Here is a 24,942-nt window from a genome sequence, read left to right as displayed (position 1 = left end):
TTAAACTGCCATACCTCGTCGCCCATGAGCGTCTTGCTGAACTCCAAATGGTGCCTCTCCATGATGGAGGAGCCATGAAGTTTAGCCAGAGGAGACGCACTCCTGCAAAGCACAAAAAGATTTTAAAATGAACTGACAACACACATGCACATTGACTTCCTCCACGCACAGAACAGAATATCTTGACTTGCTTTGTCTGGTAGAGGTTGTTGGTCCCCCTGTGGTCGATATCATGGCAGAAAGCAGCAGCCACCATGGCAAAGGCATCTAGATCAGAGTAGTACTTTCTCAGCCTCCCTGTCTGTGGGCGGAAGAGACAAATCCTGGATTATTATGTGCAGGTATGTGCAGGCATGAGTGGTATAGATTGTGACCTTTTAGAAAAAAAGCACAATCTATTCATCTGAACTACTTGATCTGTGGTTAATCTGTAATCTTTAGTGTGGAGGCAGCGGGTGGTGTCCGTCCGTTACCTGCAGCAGGCAGAACATGGTGTGGCCTACGTTGAAGCCGTGCCTCCAGTTGTGGTAGGTGATGGCACGGTAGCCCTTCCTCACTGTGTACATCCATTTGGTCAGCGTCTGCGGTGAGAGGGAGGGAGGGAGGGTGGATTCAGACAACAGAGACAAAGACGAGACAAAACATCCGCAGCCGACGCTACGAGAGGCTAACCGATGATAGGGCTGCAACTAATGATCATTTTCATTCTTGACTTTGGTCTATAAAATGTCCAAAAATGTATAAAATTCAGGATTTTCGCAGAAACAAACCGGAATATGCACCGTTAAGAGCACCCTGTTACATTCAGAAGACTTACTTCTGCGGGAACTTTAAACTTCTCAACAACTCCGAGCTCAAAGAACATGCGAATGCCGGCTTTGATGAGGTCAAACTCGGTGACGGGGAAGTCGCTGAAGGAGAACAGGTACAGGCTCTCTCCGTTGACATTGTCAGCTGGCGGGCAGGTTCCTTTCTGAACAAAAAAACACGAGACAGCCATGAATCATTTAATGCTCGAGAAGAGCAGACGACTGCATGATTACAATGTCTCAGGATAGTTAACAGTAACAAAAAGTTCTCTCATTCATACATTTATTTGGTTTGCCGGTGCTTTGACAAGTGCGTAATAATCTTATGTAAGCGTCCCGAAGGTTTGAATGAAACATACCAATAGTTTGTACATCTCTTTCTGGTCGCAGTCTTCAGGCTCTGAGTCAAACTTCTCTTTGGTGTTCTGGTTAGAAAGGAGAGAAAAAACATTTATAACGGCATTTACATTCGATCCATGGACACGCAAAATGTTTTCAAACACTTCAGACAAGCGGACCAGGCTGTGACCTTGTAAACCACTGTGCCATCGTCCCAAATGTTAGTTTCTGAATGGACAAGTGATCCACCAGACCTGTCATTAGTCCTGTAATGAGTGCTACCAGAGAACTGCTACTCAAAACAATATTCGCAGTGCATTAACCTTTGACTGCTTTTAATTCCTGCTTGAGCGGCCTCTTGAGGAAATGCTGAGAGATATCAAAAGGGGAGAGGAAACGTGGACGGTCACGTCGATACTGACCAGAATGGACTGCAGCTCATCCGTGGTGCATTTGGTCTGGTACATGAGCATCTCCTGGGCGATGTCTTTCCTGTACTCCATACGGTTCAGCCTGTCGTAGGTGTCGCAGTTCAGCACCGACCAGCCCAGGAACTGTGTCAGGGCCTGGAACAGATGAGAGTGAGGAAGGATGAGAGAAGAAGAAGAGCTGCACCCCCCCTCATATCACCCAGATGTATTTCTAATTGTTGCTGTTACCACATAAATTAAGCTAATGAATGCACTGAGTGGCAAATATTTCTTGATACTTTTCATCACTTAAGACACGGGTGGTACAACAGCACTCTCAATGTCTCAAAGCATTTTGCAGTTACTGCTGTTTTAGAACCTCTTCTTCATTAACATGCACAGTTATGCTGCAACAGGCTCCAAAATCAGAGCAAATCTGTCCCTTCATGGAGAAAACCTGCAGTGCAGAGTGTGTCTGCGCACAGACAGACATGATATCCCACAATATCACATAAATGCACGACAGGAAATAAAATGAGAGCATGCCGCTGACCTCGGTGATCTGCTCGTCGTGCTCGTCGAACGGCTTGCCGTCTTTCCTGTTGAAGAAAGTGGCGATGCCCACAATTTCTTCCTTCTTGTTGACAATGGGCAGTGACAAGACGTTCTTGATGACAAAACCCGTCTCATCCACAGCCTCTTTCTGGGAGACAGTGAAATATAATATTTAAACCACACATTAAGTTTTAAAGCCAGGCTCAAGTTCTCCTTGAGCCTTGAGTTCTCCTCGAACTCTGGCATCAAAATAGCATGATATTAAACCTGCATACTGTACAGGAAGGGCCTTAATGTTCGTAAATACATTAAAACTGATACAGATGTGTATTCTATTGTGTGCGTAGGTGAATTAAGCAGGAGATATCATGGTGGGCATGCACAGTTCCTATATATGGATGGACAGTGAACGCCTCCTCACCTGGAAAGTGAAGAAATCATCTGCAGCCACGTTCATCATGTTGCAAATCTGCAGGCAGTAACATTAAAAACATTAAACTGTGGTATTCCAAGCACTCCGACCTACATACCACTAGCTTCTCTCCTTCACAGAGATGTAAGTTTGCCCACATTCGATGTTATTTCTCTTTCATAATTCTAGTGACTCTGGTAATGAGTTGCCCTGCAGCAGCAGCTGTGAGGGACTTACAAAGCCATTCTCTGCCACGTAGGTCGGCAGTCCACTAACCAGAGCCCAGTGGTCTGCAGGCGGACCACTGAAAAAGACAGAAACATATAGTGATGTGAGCTGGAGACAGCAAATTATTCCCAGAGAAGCAAGTGAAGCAGTGATGACTCTCTTGCATTGTGTGCTTCTGCAGTAAACATACCAAAATCGCAACTAATCAGAAAACCCCAGGATGTTCAGTGGGCATGAATGCTTTGTGAATTTCAAAATATATATGGTGCCTCCATTTTCTTAGCTTTAAAATGTTCTTAATTTTGCGAGTGTGAGATCAGATTCTTACTAAAAATAAGTAAGGACTTTTATTTTGAAATGACATGTGACTGAAACCGTTCTGTTTTCATGCTGCACTTTGAAATGTACTGTGTTAGTCGGGTTTGTAGCTGATGCTGCTCACGGTATGACTTTGATTTCTTCTTTGCCTTCCAGGAGGTAGTCAATGATCTTGTAAAAGATGACTTCCTGCATGAAAGGCAGAAGCCTGTTAGAAATTATTGATCATCCTCAAACTCGGTGAGACAACAGGAAAGTTAGACAACAGAAAAGATGAAGAGAATAGGATTTAAAGTAGTAGAAAACTGAATAAATGAGGAGAAAAATGAGTTTATTACCCTGCCGTCTGGCGTTTTTGGTCCTTTATAGGGTTCCACGTCTCCCAGTTTCACTGGCCATTCATCATAGAATTCCTGCAGGGGAAAAAAAACACAGAGAATAATAGTTTTAAGTTATTTATCCCAGAAGCCATGAATGCTATTCAATCCTGTCTGTAAAACCGAATCTATTCTGCAAAACCAACCTTCTCTTTGGTCATATCCAACAGACCCACTGAGTATCGCTCGCATTGCAGATAGGTCCTGACAGTGTAGAGCGCTTTGTGGAACTGTCTCTCAATGTCTGTCAACTCCTCAAACACTTTGCTGGCCGACCAGAGCAGCACCTGTAAGCCACGGAACAGCCGTGAGCGCAGGTGATTAAATGTTTAGCTATGCATCAGACAGCCAGCGTGCATTAGACCTGCAGGTAAGTAACGCAAGGTATACCTGACTCCTTCTGGACTCCACATTGAACATGTAGGCTGTGAAATGCTGCAGGGCGATGACTTGAGCAAAGTTCATGTACTTGTGGAAGAGCTAAGGACCAAATCAGATTAGAGGCTTCATTAATACACAACAATTGCAGATTTGACTTTTTTGAAGCACAAACTGGCTGGATTTCCCCCAGCAGACATGCAATTTATCATATTAAGTGAACTATAAAGGGATAATATGGTGGTGTATCCTCAGAGTACTGCTCACAAATATGGATTTGACAGATCAGTAAATAGAAATTTAAACAAAAGGATTTCTTAACTCAACGTTTGGCCAATCTTTACACATATTACACATGTTTTGCATGTGGATTTACAAATACAATTTATAGGTATAAACCTCCATTACATTCGCCATTACTAAACCTGTTGATGATAGATCAAGCATATATGAGTCTTTTCCACTTAAATACTGAAGTTTACATTTGGGGATGCAGATAATATGTAAAGAGAAAGAGCTGTAAACAATCAGCATCTCCCTGCCTATATATAGCTAACAGAGAGAATGCAGAGATATCAGGCACTGTAATGCATGTTAGCAGTGGAAGTCTTAGCCCTGGGCTGGGCATCATTTCCACCAACCCTCCCCTTAGATCTCTTTACTCTCTGTTTTTCAGCTTCAGTGTAACTGAGAATCAAACTCAATAGCCTGTAAAAACATCATTTCCATCTGACCCAGTTCAATCTTTTTGTAGCTGTGCCTCAGTGTGAGTTTATAGCCTCTGAATAATAAGAGACAGGAGTGAATGCTCTCTGATACAGACTACAGAGATAACACATTCCCAGTTAAATCATTATGGCTTTTTTTTTTTCAAGACGAACACTCAAAGGCAACCGCAGCAAGTCAGTCAGGTCTGATTGGCTCCCACTGACTTAATGGGAGTGTTTTGCACCCTACTGATGAGATGTAATTACAGCAATAATCTTTATTTAGTTGCAAATTTCAAATGGCAGAGTGCAGCCTTTTTTAGTAGCAGACAAGCAATTATGACTATCATGAAAAGAAGATTCCGTCAAAATACAGTGTGTTTTAGCTGCTTAAGACAAGGGAGACTTTATTATTAAATGATAATGGTCAAATTTAGGCTTAATTTATGAGAGAGTTGGCGTCTGCCATGCATCAGTGTCCAAAACACAACTCTGATCCAGCTCACTCCGTAAATCGCCACTGATAAGAGTGAATGGACAAGTGTGTATTCTTACCGTCTCATCCTCTGCAGTGAACACGTCGGCCCCTATTTTGTTTAGTACCATGACGACTCCAAGGCACTCTTTGTCAGCCATCAGAGGGAACGTGAGCATGCATTTCGTCTTGTATCCAGTCTGTTTGTCCACAAAGTCACAGAACTTTTTATTCTGCATCGAGGGAGAGATAGGGAAAAAAAAAAAAAAACACTTCATATCAAGTTTGGCAGGAAACAAAGGTGGACTGACACGCTCACATTCACACTCTGTTCATTCATTCTATGCAGTTGAGTGTTGTTTTCTGCCCGTCAGCTTGAAACATTCATTCTCACAATGTGTCAGACGTTGGTGCATCTTTCAATTAGAGGGCGGCACGCTGTCTGCTCTTTTAAATAAATAAACTACGATTTGTTATTTATCCCGTAATCAATATTCATTATTGGCTACACTTGCTGCCTTCACAACATGGGTGTGCGTAGCATCGGATTCTTCAGATTTTGATTATCCAACTAATCCAACTGAATTGAACACATGACAATAACCTTGGGAAATAATTCTGAAATCTTGAAACTGACACTTAATAAATCATAAAAAGATATGACAGATCATAAAAATAATAAAACGAATTCTGTATCACTAATATATCTCAATAACAATATTTGAGGATATTTTCAAAGCAAATATTGCAAGAACCTCATCATGTATGTTAAGTATGAAATAATTAGAAGTAGATGTACAAAACAAAGCAAAAGAAACTGTCCATTTTATCAGGTCCACAGTGAATAAAAACAACTCTCTGCTACTCTCTGCATTTATGACACCCTGACTGCTTCAGAAACTGATCCAGTCCAGCAAATGACCTTCAGCCAACAGACTCAAATTTAAAGCAACGAATAAAAGTGATTTCAGTTGTATCTGAGCATCCACCAAGCCTACAGAAGTGATTTTCACTACTAATAAACGCTCATCTCCGCATCATTTTTGGCGGCTTCGGGGTCACGCACACACAACCTTCTAGGAAAGCGCGCGGGCAGCGGAGCGCGCGCCCGGCACTACCTCTCACCGTGGAAACGTCGGGAATGTTCTGCGGCTTTTTGGACTGCGCGGTGAACCCGACAATGCCCATATCGAGAGGGAACACGATCTCCGCCTGCGGGTGCACCATGTTGGTCTCGTACTTGGATGTCGGCGTCACGTCAAAGAGGGAGGTGGCGAGCTCGGGTATTCCGTTTCTGGCCCGGCACAGGTAAAAACTGACCCTGTCGGCCTGCAAGATCAGGGCGACCCTCTGCAACACTTTGTGAAGGGACTCCTCCATCGGTCCCTGTTTCTGGAGCTCCTGGACCAGCTCGAAGATGATGGCGGACTCTTGGACAGAGTTGACATCCTTGAAGGAAGCGGTGTCTTTGATGTCGACGGGCGCGGAAAAGGCGGCGGACAGGGCCTCCGCGCGCAGCTTTTTGTCGAAGTATTCTTTGGCGAACTGCGGGTTGTTCTCCAGGTATTTCTCCACGCTATCCTTGTCTGCCATGTTGAACTCAGCGGTTGTGTTTTTGCGTGTGTTCCCGTCCTCTTTTTTTTTTCTTCACAGAAGCATCACCTGGCAGGTGTGTGCAGGAACAGAGGGGAGCGGTGCCGTGGCCTACAGGGTCGTGTGGATCAGTAGCATCCGTTTGTGCATCCTCCTCCACGGTCCCCGAGGGAGTCTCTAACACGTCCCGTGTCCGCCGACGGAGAGAGCAGGACAGGAGTGAGGCTTAGAGGCTGAAAGGATCAAAGTGGCCGCTAATTAATGTGACGTCACCAAATTAAAACCCCTGCCCTAAGCGTCCTTAACCCGCAAATCCCAACGCTGATCATTTTATATCGGGCTATCCTCCCCATCTGAGGGCGGAGGCGGCAGGGATGCTGTCAGATCAGATGCCAGGTCGGGTGCCTGGGGCCACATGAGGAAAGGATGGGATCAGGACAATGAGGAAATGCCCAAAAAGACCAATAGCTGTCCTGCCTCATTGGTCCGGTGGGGGGTTCACAAGTCCCCTTATCCCCTATACATGACCCTACACTTACCATGACACCTTAAAGACACTTGGTCTTTTGACGCCTATTAAGCTGGAGCTGTAGAGGCTCAGGTGTCTTCAACATTCGCTGCTTCACGCCCAGCTCACTGAAAACCAGTGATTCACACCAGCCTACTGTTCCCGTCTAACATTAATGTGTCATCTCTGTTTTTAAACTTATCTAAAGAGACATGATAAGAGCTTTCCCATCCTCGGATAACCTCCAAGTGAGCCAGCCCTGCATTACCGCTGTGCTATCCTTGTTGCTGTTGCTGTGTCGGAGGAAGTACCTAAATAGTATCTCCCACTGGCAGCGATGGTGCTCAGAGCCATAACGGTCGCCTATCTAATGCTCCAAATGTGTGGGGCCTACCAGTGCGCTGTAATTAAATCACCATCATCATGGAGGTATCAGTACTGGAACTGGAAATTGGCCAATTAGTGAGACCTGGATGTCTGAGAACAAGGCCCTAAACAAAGATGGCTGGCTATTATTAACTAAGTGCACTGTCTGGTTAGCTGTTGGCAGGCTGGGAAGACAAGGAGTTCTCCACTATTTTTTGCCGTGGGGATTAAGGCAAGCTTATCAAGGGAGGACTACAAAAGGTGTGTGTGGGTGTGTGGATGTGAGGCATTGTGGGAATAAATTAGAGCAGCCCATTTCACAGGGGTGTGTGTGTGTGTGTGTGGGGGGGGGGGGGTGGGCTGGTCAGACGAGGCACTGAGAAGAATGACAAAATATGCCTGATAGCCAGTTCCAGTATTCTCTTTTCTAACTGAAAGGAAGTATTTTTGTGATTGTGTCAATTTTTTTAATTAAATATATGTACTAAGATAAAGTGATTTTTATTTCATTTTGTGTGTTTTTGGGCACCATTTAAATTGACAACGTCACTTTTATTCAACAGCGCCCCCCGTGGCCACAAGTAGCAATTAAAGGATGTCTCTGTTTTCCAAAATTCAGTTAAGCCAGTGAATCGACTGCAGTATTTCTATGCTACTGGTCATATCAGACCACGCAGGGCTGTTACACCAAAACACCTGAGTGCATTGAACTGAGTACTTCATTGTGTTGTTCAGGAATTTAACTTTTTATTTGTAAGAAGAACAAGTGATATTTGGTCTTGCATAGGTGCATAGCCTCGCTTCAGACAACAGAAAGGTTTCCACACTTTGCCTAATTTACAGCTCCTCTGTTACTTAAAGCTAAAGCTAATCAGCTGGTAACAATGCCTCAAGAGATGTAATGAATCAAGTAATTACCAGTTTATAAACTACACCAGCGCAATCTATTTCAATCCAGTACAATCACCCTGCAGCAATACTATCTGTGTTGACAGTGTTGATTCAGCACTTTGGCACTTTAGCCTGGCGGTGTTGTCTGATTGGATTGCATTATATTAGGTTTGTGGACAAAGTGCTCACTTTGACTAAATTGCCCTCTTTAAAGTCCAAAAGCCCAGATGGAAGCAGTGCACTTAGCCATGAGCTCTTTAGCGAAAACCTCAGTTTTGCAGGGGATCATTTGGGATTTTGAGTCACTTTTACACCCCAGCAAAACAAGAATCTGACTCCTGCTTTAAGCCTGACATTTCATTTACTACCATACTGCCCCGAAACATTCAACGCTTACACAAACCAGTGAAACATACATCGTTTCTTGGCCAATCTTCACGATTATGAAATGTTGCACTGCCTCTGGCCAAATTCCAGCCGCTATTATTTCTGCTGAAAATGAGTGATTGCACTGTTTTCGACCAGCCAGGCCTGTGGTTATGCAAGCTGCAGATGTTTGGCAGCGCTGTGCTCTTTTATTCAACCGTGCCCTCAGAGGACCGGTTACATGATCTCAGTGCAAAACAACAGCATCCATTTATAACATTCTGCCACAGTAACTTTAAGTCAGATGAAACGTAGACTTGTGTTGGAGAGTAGTTTAGGTAGTTCTCCTAACTTGCTTGTGCTGTGAGTGATGTTCATTGCAACAGCAAAATAAAACTGACACAAGCAGTTTGCCTCTGGCGTTTGGGAAAACAGCATGTTTTTTTTAAATAGGAAAGAAAGAGGTTCAGCTTTAGCTCAGTGGTAACATCGGTGCTTACCTTCCTCCAGTGCTAGAAACACTATCACGAATGAATCCCTGATTGACGATCTGAAAGGCTGGGATAGATTTCATTGATTAGATCACATCATCATTGAGTGGAACTTGAGACTTTGCACTGAGATGAAAGTTATGATTATCTCCCTTTCACATTGATTAGTTTCTGTTGTGAGTGGACTTGAGCACCCTGACTGTTGTTCATACAAACACAGCGCTGGTAGTTACAAGGGAGTCTCTTGACAGCATAATCACGTCAACAGCCGATGCAATAATACGGACTGTGCCGGGAAGCGTGCAAACTTTATTTAGCATATTTTATTTTAGTATATTCTAGTATTAAGAGAGGATATTGGGCTGAAACATGAGTCTAGTGCAATCCAGCTTTTTCTGCACCAAAAAAGGAGCTCAGGCCAAGCACGCAAAAGTACTCCACTCAGATTTGCAACACTCAAGCTGTAACTTCCTGCCGAAATGTGTGTTTGTATCTACACATGCACATGTATGGCTCATTCCAGATGGTCCTCTTCTCTTGGCTTTGCTGGTGGTTGCTTTCATAAGACCAAGAGCTCCTCGACAGCTCTGACAGGAAAGCACATTTTTTGGGGAGGGGGCACGGAGGGGCGGCGGGCCGAATGTGCAGAACTGACAAATCAATAGGATGGGGCCTGCAGTTATGTAAATGTTTGTCCAATGGAAGGCAAGCTAGAAATGGGGAGAGCAGGGGAGGGTCAGGTCTCCAGAAGTCATTGTGCAACACTCGCCAGCTGTATATAAGCCCACAACCTGACAGGAGAGCAGAGGATCTCTGTGAGCTGTCCACATTTGGGTAACCAGGTATGCATCAACAGTGGAGTTGTGTTTTTACTAAGTGAATGATTGGTGCTGTTGTCCTTTTTCTTTCAAATATTTTTCTTTAAACTGTATTGATTCCTTTATTCAAAGTGTTTGTAGCACATAGGGAAACATTTTGTGGAATTTTACTACACTTCACTTGAGGACTTGACTGGAAATGTGCTGGAATTGTGGCTGATGATCGAGTCCCCCGATGTGCCTCCTTCTCTCAAACTGTCCCTCCTGACCACTTTTCTCTGTTTCTGTCCGTTTCCTTCCCTCTGAGGCAGAATGCTGCGGTACGTTGTGGCCCTCTGTCTCCTGGCTTTGTCCTGGGCGCAGGACTGCCAGGTGGCCAACATCCAGGTCATGCAGAACTTTGACAGGACCAGGGTGAGTTGGAAGTATAACAAGATTTTCTGAGTTCTGTTATCACATTGGAGTATTCTGTGTTTTAATTTTTAGTGAAAAACACTGGTGTGAAGTGGCCTCACAGGTGGATTTCTTTCTTATAGTATGCAGGGACGTGGTATGCCGTAGCAAAGAAGGACCCAGAGGGTTTGTTCTTAATTGACAACATCATTGCCCAGTTTATTGTTGCAGAAGACGGCAAGATGACTGCCACTGCTAAGGGCAGAGTCATCATCCTCAAGTGAGTTCTCCTCTTCACTCTGAAGTGTTAACCACGCTGAAACCAGCACACTTTCCCTCCTCTGTATCGCCTCCATTTTTTCTCGTGTCTTTCGTAACGTCCTCCTCCCTCTTTGACCTCCAGCAATTGGGAAATGTGCGCCGACATGTTGGCCACCTTTCAGGAATCCGCTGACCCTGCCAAGTTCAGGATGAAGTACTGGGGAGCTGCAGCCTACCTGCAGACTGGAGGTGAGTGGTGGAGCATGTCCACGTGAACATTAAGAGGACCTAAGCTGAATATTCTGACTGGAATTTGTTGGTTTCTGGGCACAACGACAAATTCAAGGCAATGACTGTACGACCGGGCACCTCGTCAGCCGGAGGCACTGATGTTATTCTGACCTTCAGACAACTGTTGATTTAATTTAATCATCAGCTGCAGCTTGGTTCTCTGTCACCTCGACCCAGACTGCTGTGTTTTTAACTCTACTATTACCCATATTATCGCGTCAGCTGTTGACTTGATGATACTCCCAAGGGACTCCTTTGTAACTCCCAGCATCATGTTTGTATAAATGGTCGACAGAGTGTTCAAGTCCATTTTAAACAGAAAACGATCAGTGTGAAAGAGAGATAATCACATGTTTTCTAAGCCTGAAGTCTGTCACCAGTCAGAGATGGTGGGATATCATGCGACTCGGCCCGGTCACGTTTTTGTGTACGTCTGCACGTGTCTACGAAAGACGAGTTCACAAATCCCTGCTGTTGCTTGAGGAGAGTAAAATCTATTCTGTTAAAGGGGATTTTACCTCGATTTGAACTGAAATAGTAGCATTTATCTTGTGAACAAAACAAAGCATCAAAGTAAAAGTGCATTGTCTGAACCCTCACACCCTCCCCTCTCTCAGATGATGAGCACTGGGTCATCGACACCGACTACGATAACTACGCCATCCACTACTCCTGCAGATTGGTAAACGAGGACGGCACCTGCCTGGACAGCTACTCCTTCATATTCTCCCGTTACCCGACCGGTCTGAGGCCGGAGGACCAGCGCATCGTCAACCAGAAGAAGCTGGACCTCTGCCTTCTGGGCAAATACAGACGCGTTGCACACAATGGTGAGTCGAGCTCACGTGTTTATGCAGTGATTTATTGATCAATGCCTTTTGTGAGTCGGCGTCGTTCGATGAGGTGAGATGCCGAGTGAATGATTGACTGAACAAACTTGTGTAAGTCCTCGTGATCTCTGTCTGACTTGACGAACTGATAAGATGGACATTATTCGGAAATAAACCCTTACTGTGACCACTATTATTACAGCTGTTGTACTTTTATCCTATTTTCAAGATATTAAAATAGGTTTTTGTTTGTGTCTTCATGCTCATGTGGTGTTTTGTATTAAGCAACACATTTTGTCTTCTTTCCTCTGCAGGCTTCTGTGATAGCAGCTGATCTGTCGACTCTCAGAAAGCTTCTTTTTGAAGGACTGTTCGCCCCTCTGCTGGTCTTGGACTGAATCCCACCAGAGTCCTCTCTCCTCCACTGACTTTGTCTATGTGAACTGAGAAAGTAGTCCATTCCTCCTCAAAAATACACCAAAAAATGGCGAACTATAAACTGTGACAATCTGCATGACTATACTGTAAATAGAAAGGAAGGATGATTGTTGATGCTGGTTCGTTCGCTTAAATTTGCTCATTAGTAACGGAGATTCTGCTCTCTGGTTCCAGTATTAGATCACCAAAAACGTTGACAAGTAATCAGTTATGAAAATCTGTTGTAAGTGAAGCTGAACTCTCAGCATTGTTGCAGCTCTGGAGTATAACCACCATGTTTACTAAAACAAAAACAGGTTCACAAGCCACTGGCTTTGCTTTTACACTGAAGGACTTACAGTGTCTCGCAGCACAAAAGCAGATACTGTTAAGAAACCTTAATACACACATACAAAGTCATGTGTTATACAGACATATTAGTGTGGTCGTCTCTTGATTGTATGATGTATACTTCTTGATCCAGTTTTTGAAATAAAACATTCATATCGTGCTGGCTCGTTCAATTTTTGATTGCCTTGAAATATTTATTTGTATTCCTGGATTGCGAATGATGAATTCATGTTGTCTGCCTTTGGATTCAGTCAATCAAAATACATAAAAATCCAAGTATATGCACACATCATTTATCAGCGTGCAAGTAAACATCCATGGTTCCTGGATGATCAGTATCCTAATGACCCTGGTGATCCTTTTCTCTGGTGTGACCATGGGGTTGTGCTTTTGCATAAAATGTCTCAACAACCACCGAACAGACTGCCAAGAAATCTGGTGCATACATTCACATCCGCCTCAGGATGAATTGTAATCAGTTGATGTGTTAACTCTGATGTCGTGCTGTTATCACGTCAAAATTTAAATCCATCCATCGCTAATGAGCGTCAGCTGCACTTTACGTTTAGGCCTAAGTAGCAAACGTTAGCACACCAAAGAAGATAATGAACACGGTAAAAAATATACCTGCTAAACAGCATGTTTGCAGGCTGACTGATGAGCATTCAGATCAAAGCACCACAGCGCCGGCTGTAGACTGTTGTATTTTTCATAGCTGATCCTTAAGTATCGCATCTAATGAACCTCAAGGGGCTCTAAAGATTAACTAAATGTTTTCTAAACAAACACCTGGTTACTTCGTAGATTAGGCTGAAATCAGCTGACTCATAGTTTAGTTTATGTACAGTAAATGGAATACACTGATGCTTAATCTGTTCAGTACAGTTAACACAAACCAAGACACACCAAGCTCAACATCAGCATGTATCTCAGCCATCACTTTTCCACTGTGGATCAGACGTGCCATGACAGCTTTATTCTTTAATTATGCATTTGGCCACACTATATTAACTCACACTAAAAGTCTGGGTCCAAACTGATTTTCCACCAATTTAACAATCTTTATTTTAGTCTGTTTAGTAATTGAGGAAAAGTTCAAAACACCATTGGTCTGGAAATACACAGACGCGGTGCAAAAAGCAGACAAATCACTGTTGCGTTGGAAGGAGATTTACATCTTTATTGCACATTTTGTACAGTACAGTGCACGGAAAAACAACTTTGGAGCACATGATTAGAATAAAACAAGGAGAGCTTTAAAAAAAAAAAAACACACAGCAAAATGGACACAAGTCGGTCAAAACAACGTGATCCTCTGTTCGCACTTTTAACAGACACATATGTTAAAACACCTAAAAGATGGCAGCATAGCAGTGTCTGTCAGTCTTAAGTCTATCTAGTCACATTGCCAAGGCTGCAGGAATAAAGGCACCTTAACCCCTTTCCCCTACGAAGAGGACCTTCACTAATCCCCTGCCTTAAATAGTTTAGTACAAGGAATTAAGTCATGCAATCTCATTCCAGCCTCACAGGGCTGCAGGCTTGAAAAGTCAAGGTGGAGATGGGAGCGAGCTTCACTCCAACAAGGAAGAATACACGGACAACCTGGCACCATGTGACCGATTAAGCCCCAGGAGGAAGTGTGTAAGGTCTGGTTAAGTTTAGGCAAATCAAGCTATGTGGTTAAGGTTAGAGGAAGATCTTGGTCATGGTTACAGTGGCATGTTTGTCCAACTGTTTGTAGCACTACAGACAGAGGAACACTGCCACACTTTGTAATGAAAGACAAAGTTTAAGAATATAATAGGCAAAACATGGCAGGATAATTAGGTGTTTTGTCTAAAATCACCACTATGAGCGTAGTCGAGAACACAAAAAAACTGGAGCATAGAAATATTTTTCCCGACTAATTTGTCCTTCACCTCAATACTGTCAAGACAGCAAATGACCATTGCTGCTTAGAGGTAAGAGCAAAACAAATATGCCTTCAGTATTACACCCGCTGACGAAAATGTTACACAAAAAGGTATTAATCACTGAAACAAGGAGTGGAGGAACAGTGTGGAACATATGAGGCAGGTTGTAAACGTTTATACAAAAACACAATAAAAGGTACCTCCCATGATGATGCAACAAAGACCACTAAAATAGTACAGTAATACATAATTATCATCGCTTACATTTACTGAAGGAAAATAAAAGCTTTCATTGCAAAGACAGTAGCTCACTTATAAAAGAAAAACAACCCAAGAATAAATAATTTCAGCAAAAATGCACACAAAAATATAACAGAATTCTCTAAGAGCTTCACAACAGGAAAAACACGACTGTGCTTAAAAAAAAAGAAGCAGGAAGACATCAGAAATAAACAGATGGAAGGAATACGGCAGTTCTTTTCCAATAAATGATCAGATCAATCTTTGGCCTGGTGGTGCGCTTTTAAATATAATCAAACTTGTTTAACGTGAAAGACTTTTAAATAGTTTTCAGGTGATTTAGACACGAAATATGCAGCATTTTAAGAACGTCCCTTGATTCCTATTTTTTATAAAAACAAAATTCTACTTGTGTATTTACTAAGAAGTCTAGCTGTTTGGATCTTAATCCAGTCTGAGGCAAAAAGAACTATTGAATATCTCTTGGAGTGAAGCCAAAACGACGATTCACTGCAGCCCGTTGCGGTGATTAAACGATGTTTGTGGAAATTGCACAAACTTTCATGCTTTTTGAATGTATCAGAAATTTGCATCCAGTGATCATTATGACAGCAGGAGTAGTATTTCAAACTGATCACCTTGCATGAGGTCTCAGCCAATTTGCAGCTTTCATCAGCTTTTGGAAATTAAAAACAGAGAGCGGGTTGGTCGCCTTCCAGATGAGTTTAAAAATATCTTTCACTCACCGCTGACGCTCACAGGAGAGTGCTGTGCTTGTGGAGCCAGTGTTGTTTTTCAAAGTGGAACGTAGCGAATGGTCTAAAGACGCCTGGTCGTGGCTTTCGGATGTTCCCTCCATCCCAAGCTGCTTATCAATATGACCAGATTAACCAAACAGTGATTTCTTTCCCTCCCATTTCTATTTAAAAACAATTTAGAAGCCTAGCATAAATGCTTCTTTTTCTGCTTTGTTATCGTGCTGCCTGCGTGGGTGCAGAGGGGTCCCCGACACCCAGGAACCACTGATCTACACTCTCCTCTAGCTCAGGCAAAGCAGTAGTCGATGTGTGCCAGGAGCTCCCTGTGGCGGCTGGTGGGATACGGCGCCCGGCACTTTGGGCACTCCAGGAAACTCTCATCCAGGAGGTTGGCGGCTTTCGAGGGAGATGTGGGAGCGTGAGGGTCGTTGATGGTGAGACGCTCAAACTCCAGGTTGTTGTAGGAGCTGGGCTCTGAGAAACGGGTGTTTGGCTGCTTCTGAAAACACACAATATCCCTCTAAGCATTTTATATTTACCTGCAAATACTATTGAAACACTGTGACAATGAACACGTGGTTATGGCGTGCAGCAACACTCACAGCAGACTCCAGTTTAGCAATCTGATCTCGGGCCTTGCGGAGCTCCTTCAGCACCTTATGTAACTGGTGCTGCATGCTCTGACGATCAATCTTTTCATTCTCAAAGTCCTTGGCAGAGAGCTGGATCTTAGGCGGGGGAGAAATATATGAGGGGGAGCGAGCCAAGAACTCACTGTACTTAAAATGCACACCTGGGATTAGTATGGATTTCACTACTTTTAAGAAATAACAGTCACTTGGAGTAGTTACCACTCTACGTGCTACATGCTACATAACTGATGGATTTTCCACTCATAACGGGGCGATCTCACTGTCTGCTTTGAATCCTCACTTCACACAATGCAAAAACAAAACACTGCTGGTTGGGATGATACAGATGTTCTCATGTTAACTTGCTGGCTGGACCATTTTTTCATTAAAACACATTCACGGTGTTACCTGTTGCTCCAGAGCTGCCATTCTCCTCTGGTCGTCATTTTGGCTCAGGAGAGACTTCTGCAGCATATTTACCTGTGAAGCCAAATAACCAGTCAAACAAAATTCAGCAATTACATCTTTTTAAAGTCAAATATGAGGGATGAGATCTTTATTCTCTTGGCTGCTGCATTTTATCAAGAAAAATATAAACGTTAATGGATTGTATTTACAGTCCTTTAAATGCAGGCGTCCTTTCGTGCATCGTGAGTGCTTTGACATCAGGGATGAACAAGTGCAGGAGACACGGCAGCGAATGCGAGTATTACCTGCAGTAGAAGTTCAGCAGATCTTTTCCTCTCCTCCTCCAACCTGATGTCCATGCTCTCCAGTTCCGCCCTCATCCTGTCTGTCCGCTCAGACGACACCTTCCTCTCCTCGCACACCTCATGCCTGGATGCAGAAATATTCAGAATAATCCTGCTTACTTATGCTGCTTGTTTGAAACAGATCACCTGCTGTTACTGTGAGCGCATTCTTTAAAGGGTTTGTCAGCCAAGGTCAATGAAACATTGTTATTTTTTGGCTTGTGTTGTGTCCCAATCAATCTGCGGTCTGACCTTTTCCAGCCACACGCCTGTTTTTCTTTGCAACAGTCAGATTTAAAGATAACCTGTGTTGATCTGAGAGCCTCTGTTCGATCTCTACAACGAGAGCGGACTCGCTCTACCTGTTGCTGAGTCGCTCGGCCTGCAGCTGCATCTTGGCCTCCTCCAGCTCGTTGCTCCTCTCTTTGTACTTCCTCAGAAAGGACGACAGCTCGCCGCACTTGTCCTCATAGCTCCTCCGCAGTGCCGACATCTCCTCCTGGAGCCTGGCGACCTGCTCCCTCTGAGACTGCAGCTCGGCCTGAGCGTTCAAGGACTGCGGAGCCGCAGAAAAAAAAAATGGCAAACTTCAGAACGGTGTGTGCTTTTTGTCAGTTACTTTTCTCTGATCATCCTGCAAATTAATTAGAAAAGTGCCTGAATCCAAGGGAGGAATTTTACAGGGTCGGTCCAGTTGCATGCAGCGCTAATAAACGTTTGAAAGGAGTGAATGTCAATTAATTTGCACATAGTTTGATAAGGAGACTGCAAGGTGTCTCAGGAATATGAGCAGCACAAGTAACAAAAAGAAGAACAAGAATTAATTAGGGAGTCAATCATTTTTTATTTATTAGACAGGAGCAGGAATCTTTAGACCTGGAAATTAACTTAGTCTAAGTGATCAAATAGCAATTAACTGAAAGCCTGTAGCATTTACCTGTTCCCTCTGCACACTGAGCTCCTGCTTGGCTCTGGTGACTTGATCTTTCTGGCTCTCCAGATCTTTCTGTAACCCCAACATCAACTGCTCGTAGTGGCTCTTCACTTGAACATCCTTTTCTGGAGCTGCTGGGATGGCAGGAGCTGAGATAAGAGGTGTCAGTGAGCAAATCAAGAAGTTAATCTGAGAAGCTCACTGCAATTAAAATGTTAAATTTCAGGTACTAAGCATTGTCTATGCAGAAGATTTATGGAAGGTTTCACCATTTAATTATCAAAGCTGAACAGTCCTCAGTACTGCTGCTGTTGCTAATATCTTTAATTCCAGGATTATTACCTTTCTAATCATCTCATCTCCTTTTCCAGCTCAAAGCCTGTTGCATTTTCAGTGTTTAATGTGTGATTAAAATACTAATATTTGAATCACTGCTTATTTTTTCCTACATTCCCCTTTCCACATTGAATACTGTGTATAGCGGAGCACAAACACGAGTGTTTGGTAAGCTCCTTTGAATTACTTCAACACTGCGTGTACTTCTCACCATCCGGAGTGGCTTCATGTTTGGTTTGCTGCTGCTTCGCCTGAGCCAGCTGCTGCTCCAGCTCCAGCGTGCGGGCAAGGACGGAGTGGACGTAGGCCTCTCTCTGCTGGTCGTAGGTCAGCCACTGCTGGTTCTTCTCAAGAGCCTGGTGGTGAGAAGCACAAGCCCGACACTGACATACTGTATTCTGGACACAAAAGACTAAGCGTATAGAAAACAAACATTGCTTTCAACCATGCAAAATATCTATCCAAAACACCTACTGTGAGTGTTGATTGTACTTTTTGATACTGACATATAAATAGGCCCTAGATATTTTGGAGTGTAATGGAATGAATTCAAATACAAGGCAGAGAGGCGAAATAATTCAGTTGCAAAGCTATGGTACACATGGCAGCATGTACTGAAATTACAAACAGTCACACAGAAACACACACAGTAAATCACTGACTGGACTCACGTCTCTCAGCTGATCTTGTACCAAAGCCAAGTCTGCAGGAGGTACCTGTCCACTCTGTCGAGAGAGAAAAACATTTATTTTTGAAATAAACCCAACGGTGTTGGAATCAACACTTCTATCTGATCTAGCTTTCACAAAATCAGTCACACTGGTCTTTAAATTAAACAGACTGGACTGAATTAGCAAATCCTAATAATGAAAAATGCACGCTCTGTTTTTTTTGTACATAATTATTCTATACACAGTGCTGTCACAGACTTGACTTTAAACATGACTGTTGTCCACAATGCAATGTGGGACTTGTGTGACATTAATCTATGATACATTCAGTTATTCTAAGAGAGAATGATGGACCTCGTCCTTTTGAAGAACTTCATGCTCATGTTGTTATTTGTGTCTGTTTGCTGGGCAAACTCTCAACAGACACTAAAAACTGTAGGCTGCCACAGGCTTAAAAATCACTGACAGGCTTGCTGATTCGTCTTAATTATGCGAGAAAAAGCACCGGAGCAAGTGATCAATCTATGCACTGCTTCTTCAGAGACATGGCCACAGGACCCAGCACACTAGGCCAGTTCCTCGACATCCATCCTTAGAAGACTGTAAGTCATCTCATAATTCTGTGACCTGAGCCCGAGGTCTACGTGTCTGATCCCAACCAAAGTCTAAGCACAACAGCAGACAAGGAAATGATCATCTTGGCGCTAAGACTCAGTGATCGCTTCCTCTACCAGAGAAGCATCGTGAGCTCATCAACTTTTTCCAGATGGACTTAAACATATGTCCCATAAGCTAAGCCTGCTAATAGCTTTTGTGAAGTCAGGAGCAGGGGAAAGGGTGAGTCAGTGGTCTGTTGGTCAGATTATTTCTAATGCGAAAGGAGCTAAGCCAACGGCTTTGAAAGTGGAGCGCATTCCTGGAAGATTTCCTTCCAAGACATACAGGTGAGGAAATCCACTTTCAGCGGCAGATGAAAGACACTGATCTCAAAGAGGACTGTATGCCTACAAATATCAAGTATTCCTATTCATTTATATACATTCTTACATACTTTCCAACCTTGAGTTTAAAACCCAGTGACTTCAAAACCAAAGCAGGATTTACACAAACAACCTGAGAACACTAAGATTCAAAGACAGTATTTCCAGCTTTGTTGTGACCTTTATGAGGAACAAATACAGGCGAACCTTTAAAAAAAAAAAAAAAACCTGTATGTGTAGCTTTTGTTCTTTCGAAACATCAATTACAATATTTATTATAATAATAATAGCTTTGGTGCAGCAACTAAGGTTTTTTTTCAAGAAACACGTCTTTAAAGATTAAAAAGACATGTTTTATGCTTAATGTTGGTTGATGCAGGGAGATGCCTTCACCCTACCAGCTATTGAAGTCTGAGATAGCAGAAAACCAGGAGCCATTATACTGAGGCAGAGCTCCTGGAAAAACTGTCTGAAAATCAGAAAAATGAGGTGGCTTGTTTTCTTCTTGGAAGTGAGTTTGAATTACTTTGAACCAGGCCTCCCTCTGAGTCCTCAGCCATTTGAACTGCTTGAGCCCTCACTTGTGATTTTGCCACCTCAGCCTCTCCAGAAGCCAAGGAGAATCCTGATGACCGCTCTCTAGTGAGTGTAGCGAGGGCCTGCTGAGCTCAAATCATCAAAGGGCTGACCGGGAATCAGTGCTGCCTTTTGGTAAAGAATGTGAGCCTACAACTGCGAGGGAACTGAGTGGCAACCACGGCTTTACCAAAGGCAAAGGCTTGCACTGATGACTTTGACAATGATGTTAATTATACAAGTGTATCTCTGACAAAGCTTATCTTTCACAAAATTACTGTAAGTGATGTCTGTGTTTACATTTACCATGTTATAATTTTAGCCATGTATTGCTGGCACCTTTCATGGCAACAAACTGAGAAGGTACATAAGCAGCTGAGGAAAACGATCAGAGGTCACACAGTGCCACCGAGTGGACAGAGGAATTACTGCATCAGCATTTCCAAACAAGCCTCCTCTCATGCAGTGGAATCACAGAGTTGAAATGCAATTTAAACCTCTTGAACTGGAGGATATAAATCTTTGGTGCACTAGCTACAGGTGCCAAGAGGAGCAGAAGAAAATGCCACACCAATTTTCAGCAAGTTATACATTTGCTTTTCCCTTAAAACACATTTCTGTTGGACAGACTTTAGCGTTACTGGAGCTCAAGTCAATGAATCACAAAAATGGAATTTGTTTGGTCAAAAATATTAGAACTCATCAAAAATATGACTACTGCATCAGCACTATAGATAAATGAGAAAAAAATCTCGGAGATGGAAGATATCAGAACGGGAGGCAGATGACACAAAGCTTTTGCAGGATTTAATCATGGGCCAGGAGGGAAAAATATGCTGTCAGAGGGGGAAAAAAAAAGATAAAACCACTCAACTATCTTTGTTCATCAGTGATTTCTGACTACAAAGTAACTTTGTCCCCAGGAATTCTAATTCACATCCATTTCTTCCCATTTCTCCACATTTTTGTTACTAATAGCCAGAGGGAACAATATTAACACTACCCTAGGGCTAGTCATCAATAAATAAACATAGGTTACTAAATTAGCACTTTAATCATCAAAGTCACAGCGTTAATACTTTACATGACCTGCACCAGCTCGAGCTGCTAGTTAGAGACATTTTAAAGCCAACTACATTATTACAAGACAGACTCCCGACCAGATAAATTTGTTGTGCGGAAGACGGGACAAACTTAAATGGCGGTGGCAAATTTTCTGACTGATGAGAGCATGTAGACAGGCGTAGAGGCTGTATGTTGGTCAACCTACCACCACCTGTGCTTCCAGGGACTGACACCGGGTAGAAACAGTGACCAGCTGGTTTTTCAGGTTCTCCGTCTCCTGTGACAAGCTCCGGAACAACGTGTCTCTCTGCTCAGCCTCCTTCCTCCGCTGCTCCAGCTGGGCCTGCAGCGAGGCCACCACCTGAAATGCATGTAGTGTTGTATGCGCGAGTATGCAACCCCCGATTTATTTATATATTTATTTTTAACCTTTGTTTATGCAGAGACAGTTTGCCGAGGACATTTGCTCCTCTCAGAGCAATTGTCTGCTTCACCACAAATGACATTACATGGTTGGCTGGCATTGCCCACTGAGCAGCTCCGGTTTTAGCTCTTTTGTTGATGAACGTTAATGAGGAAGAGGCAAGTGTGATTAAATCGAATTACGCATTCACAATGTCAAATAGCTGATGTTCCATTTAGCAGCATGCCATTTCCAAATTTTAGCCTGATGCCGCCATGACTAGCTTGAATTAGAAAATTATTTCTGCAACAACAGAAAGAGCGATTTCACAAGGATAAGAACCTCAAAGAGATAGCACCAGCTTCACCAGCAGTGTCATAAAGAGCAAAAGGGCACGAATGCTAATACACACACAGACCCACTACAGTGCAGGACAGCTGGTTTATAAATATCAAGCGAACAGCATACACACAATGTGTTAGTATGCAGCTTTTCCTGGCTGTCGAAACGTCACTTAGCTGAGCTGCTGTCAAAATGGGATAGAAGCTATTTCCCCCCAACTGTGTTTGTGGCAGCTCAGAGAAATTCTAGTATCATTTTTTTCCTCTTCTGACAGTTGTCTGAAATGCATATGCCACCAATACAATGCCACAAGTGCAGCAAATGTTCACAAGTTGACGAGCACTCTCCAAAGGACACAGCTGTAGGTACAGCTCCACACCCTGGACAGAAAACTCCAGCCTCAGGGTGTCCAAATCTGTATTTTGGTGTGTACATGTTTACGGAGGCCTTCTAGCTTGATTTCCGCAGAGATGTGTCATGTGTTCATACCTCTCCTCCTCGAGCTGTCAGCTGCTGTCTCAGTGTTTCTAGTTCCTGCTCTTTAACAAGCAGCTGCTGATTGTTTCTCTCTCGCAGCGTCTCGAGGGAAAGAATCCTCTGAAATGATCAGCATAAGATGCCACAGTCAAATGCAAAAAATAAATACACGGGCAAAAGACAGACATGCAGGAGATTCTGAAGTCAACCCTGAAAATCCTGAACGCACCCAACAAAAACAAGGACCTCCTTTACCTCCAGCAGCTTGCTTTTGTCCGAGTCGGGTGGTTTGATGTGCCGTTTGGCCAGTTCATCAATCTTTCTCCTGAGGTGAGCGTTCTCCTTCCTCACTTTCTCCAGCTCTGCCTCAGCCTTGGAGGAAGAGCTGCCGGATTTGAAACCCAACCTGGTGACGATGGTCTCCTTAGCACCTTTTGATGTCATGGCTGCTGTGTCAGCGTTGATGAAGTAACACTGGACCTCTGTGGGGAAAGAGGACATTTCACGGACTGTGGGTTTCAATTTGGTTGAGTTCATTTGGACAATAAATGATCAAATTGAGGGTTAAAGTTAAAAACAATAAACCCTTATGAAACATCCCAAAAGAAATACAAAAATATTGGCATACAGGCTTGCTGCTCAATAACTGATGAAAAAATAAACACATTTGTCTTTCCAGTCATTGTAAATGAACTTACAATTTTACTTTTTTTAGCGTCATTTATCCTAGTTTTTCGAGGTAATTTAACACTTATTCAAAATGAATATTATTACAAATATAGCTCGTTCAGAAAACTGACAGTTACTGAACGTTACATCCACCCTTGCACCTGTTTTTAGCTTAGTTTTAGTAAACGAACGTTACATTGCAATAATTGAAGGCTGTCTCCGATACTACATGTTGTGAAAACAAAGGTTACTAACAGATAAAGACAGAATATTTTCACTTACGGATAAAACAAGGTGAAGATATCCCTTCAAACTAAAACCTGCTCGCAACAACAAGACCGTTTTCTAGCCAAACGCTTTCGTTTCCTGAAGTTTGAATTGCAGCGCGTTGACGTCACATCCTTAACGTGCGCTGGGGTTCGTGTGTTTACACAATCCGGGGTGTCTCGAAACATGTGAAGCGGTGCGGTGCAGAAAATATAGCATTTTTTAACGTTATTTGCACAGGAAATTAAACATGCTATATTTGTATTCTATCCCATGTTACTTACTCTAGTTTTTACAATGAAATGAGAATGAAATGTACTTTTTCAGCTCTTTCCGGTCTTCGACGACTTACCGAGCTCTTACGCCGGACTGTCCATTGCACTGGATGAAGCGAATACACGAAGGAGAGCTGGATTGCCCACCCAAACTGGTTTGACGTGTGTCTTTCTTTCCTAGTATGCAACGTTTACAGACACATCAGGTTGAAAGCCAATTTTTCTCTCGAAATTGCGCTGCCAGGAAACTACTTTAATGCAAGCATATTTCCTGTGTGGTCTTTGATTATAGCAAACACTGCAACCTATTATCATGGGTCATCATAAGAGATTGGAGCTGAGGTTATACTGCAGGGACTACAACAGGAAATTGGCTAACATGGACTCATTTACAATATGTATGTCTGCAACTGAAATGCATATTAAGAAAATGTTGAGTACACCACAGGTACAACTGTGAGTACATCAAGCACGTTTTCTGGATTCAACTGACTTTCTATTGAGCTGCACTCCTTTTGTAATAGTGGCACACCATGTGAAAGTGTACACTCCACAAAGATTCCAGTAGCAGTGTATTTTAGAAACTCGCTGTGCGTGTGTGCAGCCTGCATAAATCATAGTTTGTCTTCCAGGTGTGTAAGGCCTAGAAACGCAGAGGGTAAGAGACTCAGTAGTGTGGAGGAAAGAGTATTGAGACTGAGGTGTGCTTTTTTTTCGGAGAGACAGATAATGGTAGGATAATGCAGGCTAATTATGATGCATTTTAGGCTGTAAACACTTTGCATGAGCTACGCTGGGCTCTTATTTGAATAAAGCTGAATACAGAATCGGAGCTCAGGCATCATTATTTCGTACAGTTGAGAAACCAATGACTGCTCCTTTTCTAAACAAATTGTAAACAACAGAAACAACTCAGGACATGGCCCTGACTCCATGACTCCTCATAGGTTTGTCCAGCACAGTAATGACCCGTGTGCTTAGCATGTCAGGTGCCATACTTTGCAGTTCTTACTGGTATGATATTTTATCCTGCAATAGCATGGTCTTTGTACATTTCCTGTAAGA

The 24,942-nt window shown here is 43.1% G+C and overlaps 2 protein-coding genes across 2 annotated transcripts in view; one reads left to right on the top strand and one right to left on the bottom strand.

Moving 5' to 3' along the window:
- Window positions 1-23,686, bottom strand: part of pde6c (phosphodiesterase 6C, cGMP-specific, cone, alpha prime) — a 28,325-nt gene extending 4,639 nt beyond the window's left edge. Inside the window, exons 1-24 of the mRNA XM_041962146.1 lie at window positions 23,618-23,686; window positions 22,922-23,148; window positions 22,679-22,786; window positions 21,650-21,805; window positions 18,824-18,877; window positions 18,364-18,508; window positions 17,820-17,965; window positions 17,245-17,438; window positions 16,844-16,967; window positions 16,539-16,610; window positions 5,089-5,241; window positions 3,839-3,928; window positions 3,595-3,735; window positions 3,410-3,484; window positions 3,196-3,260; window positions 2,763-2,829; window positions 2,535-2,582; window positions 2,112-2,261; window positions 1,571-1,714; window positions 1,169-1,234; window positions 818-973; window positions 474-581; window positions 192-301; window positions 15-102 (exon numbers count right to left, since the gene is read on the bottom strand). Of these exons, the coding sequence (XP_041818080.1) occupies window positions 15-102; window positions 192-301; window positions 474-581; window positions 818-973; window positions 1,169-1,234; window positions 1,571-1,714; window positions 2,112-2,261; window positions 2,535-2,582; window positions 2,763-2,829; window positions 3,196-3,260; window positions 3,410-3,484; window positions 3,595-3,735; window positions 3,839-3,928; window positions 5,089-5,241; window positions 16,539-16,610; window positions 16,844-16,967; window positions 17,245-17,438; window positions 17,820-17,965; window positions 18,364-18,508; window positions 18,824-18,877; window positions 21,650-21,805; window positions 22,679-22,786; window positions 22,922-23,110 (2,649 nt within the window). The 5' untranslated portion in view covers window positions 23,111-23,148; window positions 23,618-23,686. The remainder of the gene's footprint in view (window positions 1-14; window positions 103-191; window positions 302-473; window positions 582-817; window positions 974-1,168; window positions 1,235-1,570; window positions 1,715-2,111; window positions 2,262-2,534; window positions 2,583-2,762; window positions 2,830-3,195; window positions 3,261-3,409; window positions 3,485-3,594; window positions 3,736-3,838; window positions 3,929-5,088; window positions 5,242-16,538; window positions 16,611-16,843; window positions 16,968-17,244; window positions 17,439-17,819; window positions 17,966-18,363; window positions 18,509-18,823; window positions 18,878-21,649; window positions 21,806-22,678; window positions 22,787-22,921; window positions 23,149-23,617) is intronic.
- On the top strand, window positions 10,012-12,744 carry rbp4 (retinol binding protein 4, plasma). The gene is made up of 6 exons (XM_041962144.1): window positions 10,012-10,065; window positions 10,353-10,455; window positions 10,578-10,714; window positions 10,838-10,944; window positions 11,604-11,816; window positions 12,131-12,744. The coding sequence occupies exons 2-6, from the start codon at window positions 10,354-10,356 to the stop codon at window positions 12,148-12,150; spliced, it is 579 nt and encodes a 192-aa protein (XP_041818078.1). The 5' UTR covers window positions 10,012-10,065; window position 10,353; the 3' UTR covers window positions 12,151-12,744.
- Window positions 23,687-24,942: the final 1,256 nt, after the last annotated feature.

This window comes from Chelmon rostratus, chromosome 21, assembly GCF_017976325.1.
Source record: "Chelmon rostratus isolate fCheRos1 chromosome 21, fCheRos1.pri, whole genome shotgun sequence".
NCBI lineage: Eukaryota > Metazoa > Chordata > Actinopteri > Chaetodontiformes > Chaetodontidae > Chelmon > Chelmon rostratus.
Note: the sequence above shows the minus strand (reverse complement) of the source record. Positions and strands in the feature narration are given on the sequence as shown.

What these genes read in the sequence shown, in the direction of transcription:
- rbp4 (XM_041962144.1), top strand. Translation starts at nt 10,354, where the DNA reads ATGCTGCGGTACGTTGTGGCCCTCTGTCTCCTGGCTTTGTCCTGGGCG. An exon ending in GGCAGAGTCATCATCCTCAA is followed by an intron (nt 10,715 to 10,837) that starts GTGAGTTCTCCT and finishes TTTGACCTCCAG; the next exon opens with CAATTGGGAAATGTGCGCCG. An exon ending in CAGACGCGTTGCACACAATG is followed by an intron (nt 11,817 to 12,130) that starts GTGAGTCGAGCT and finishes TTTCCTCTGCAG; the next exon opens with GCTTCTGTGATAGCAGCTGA.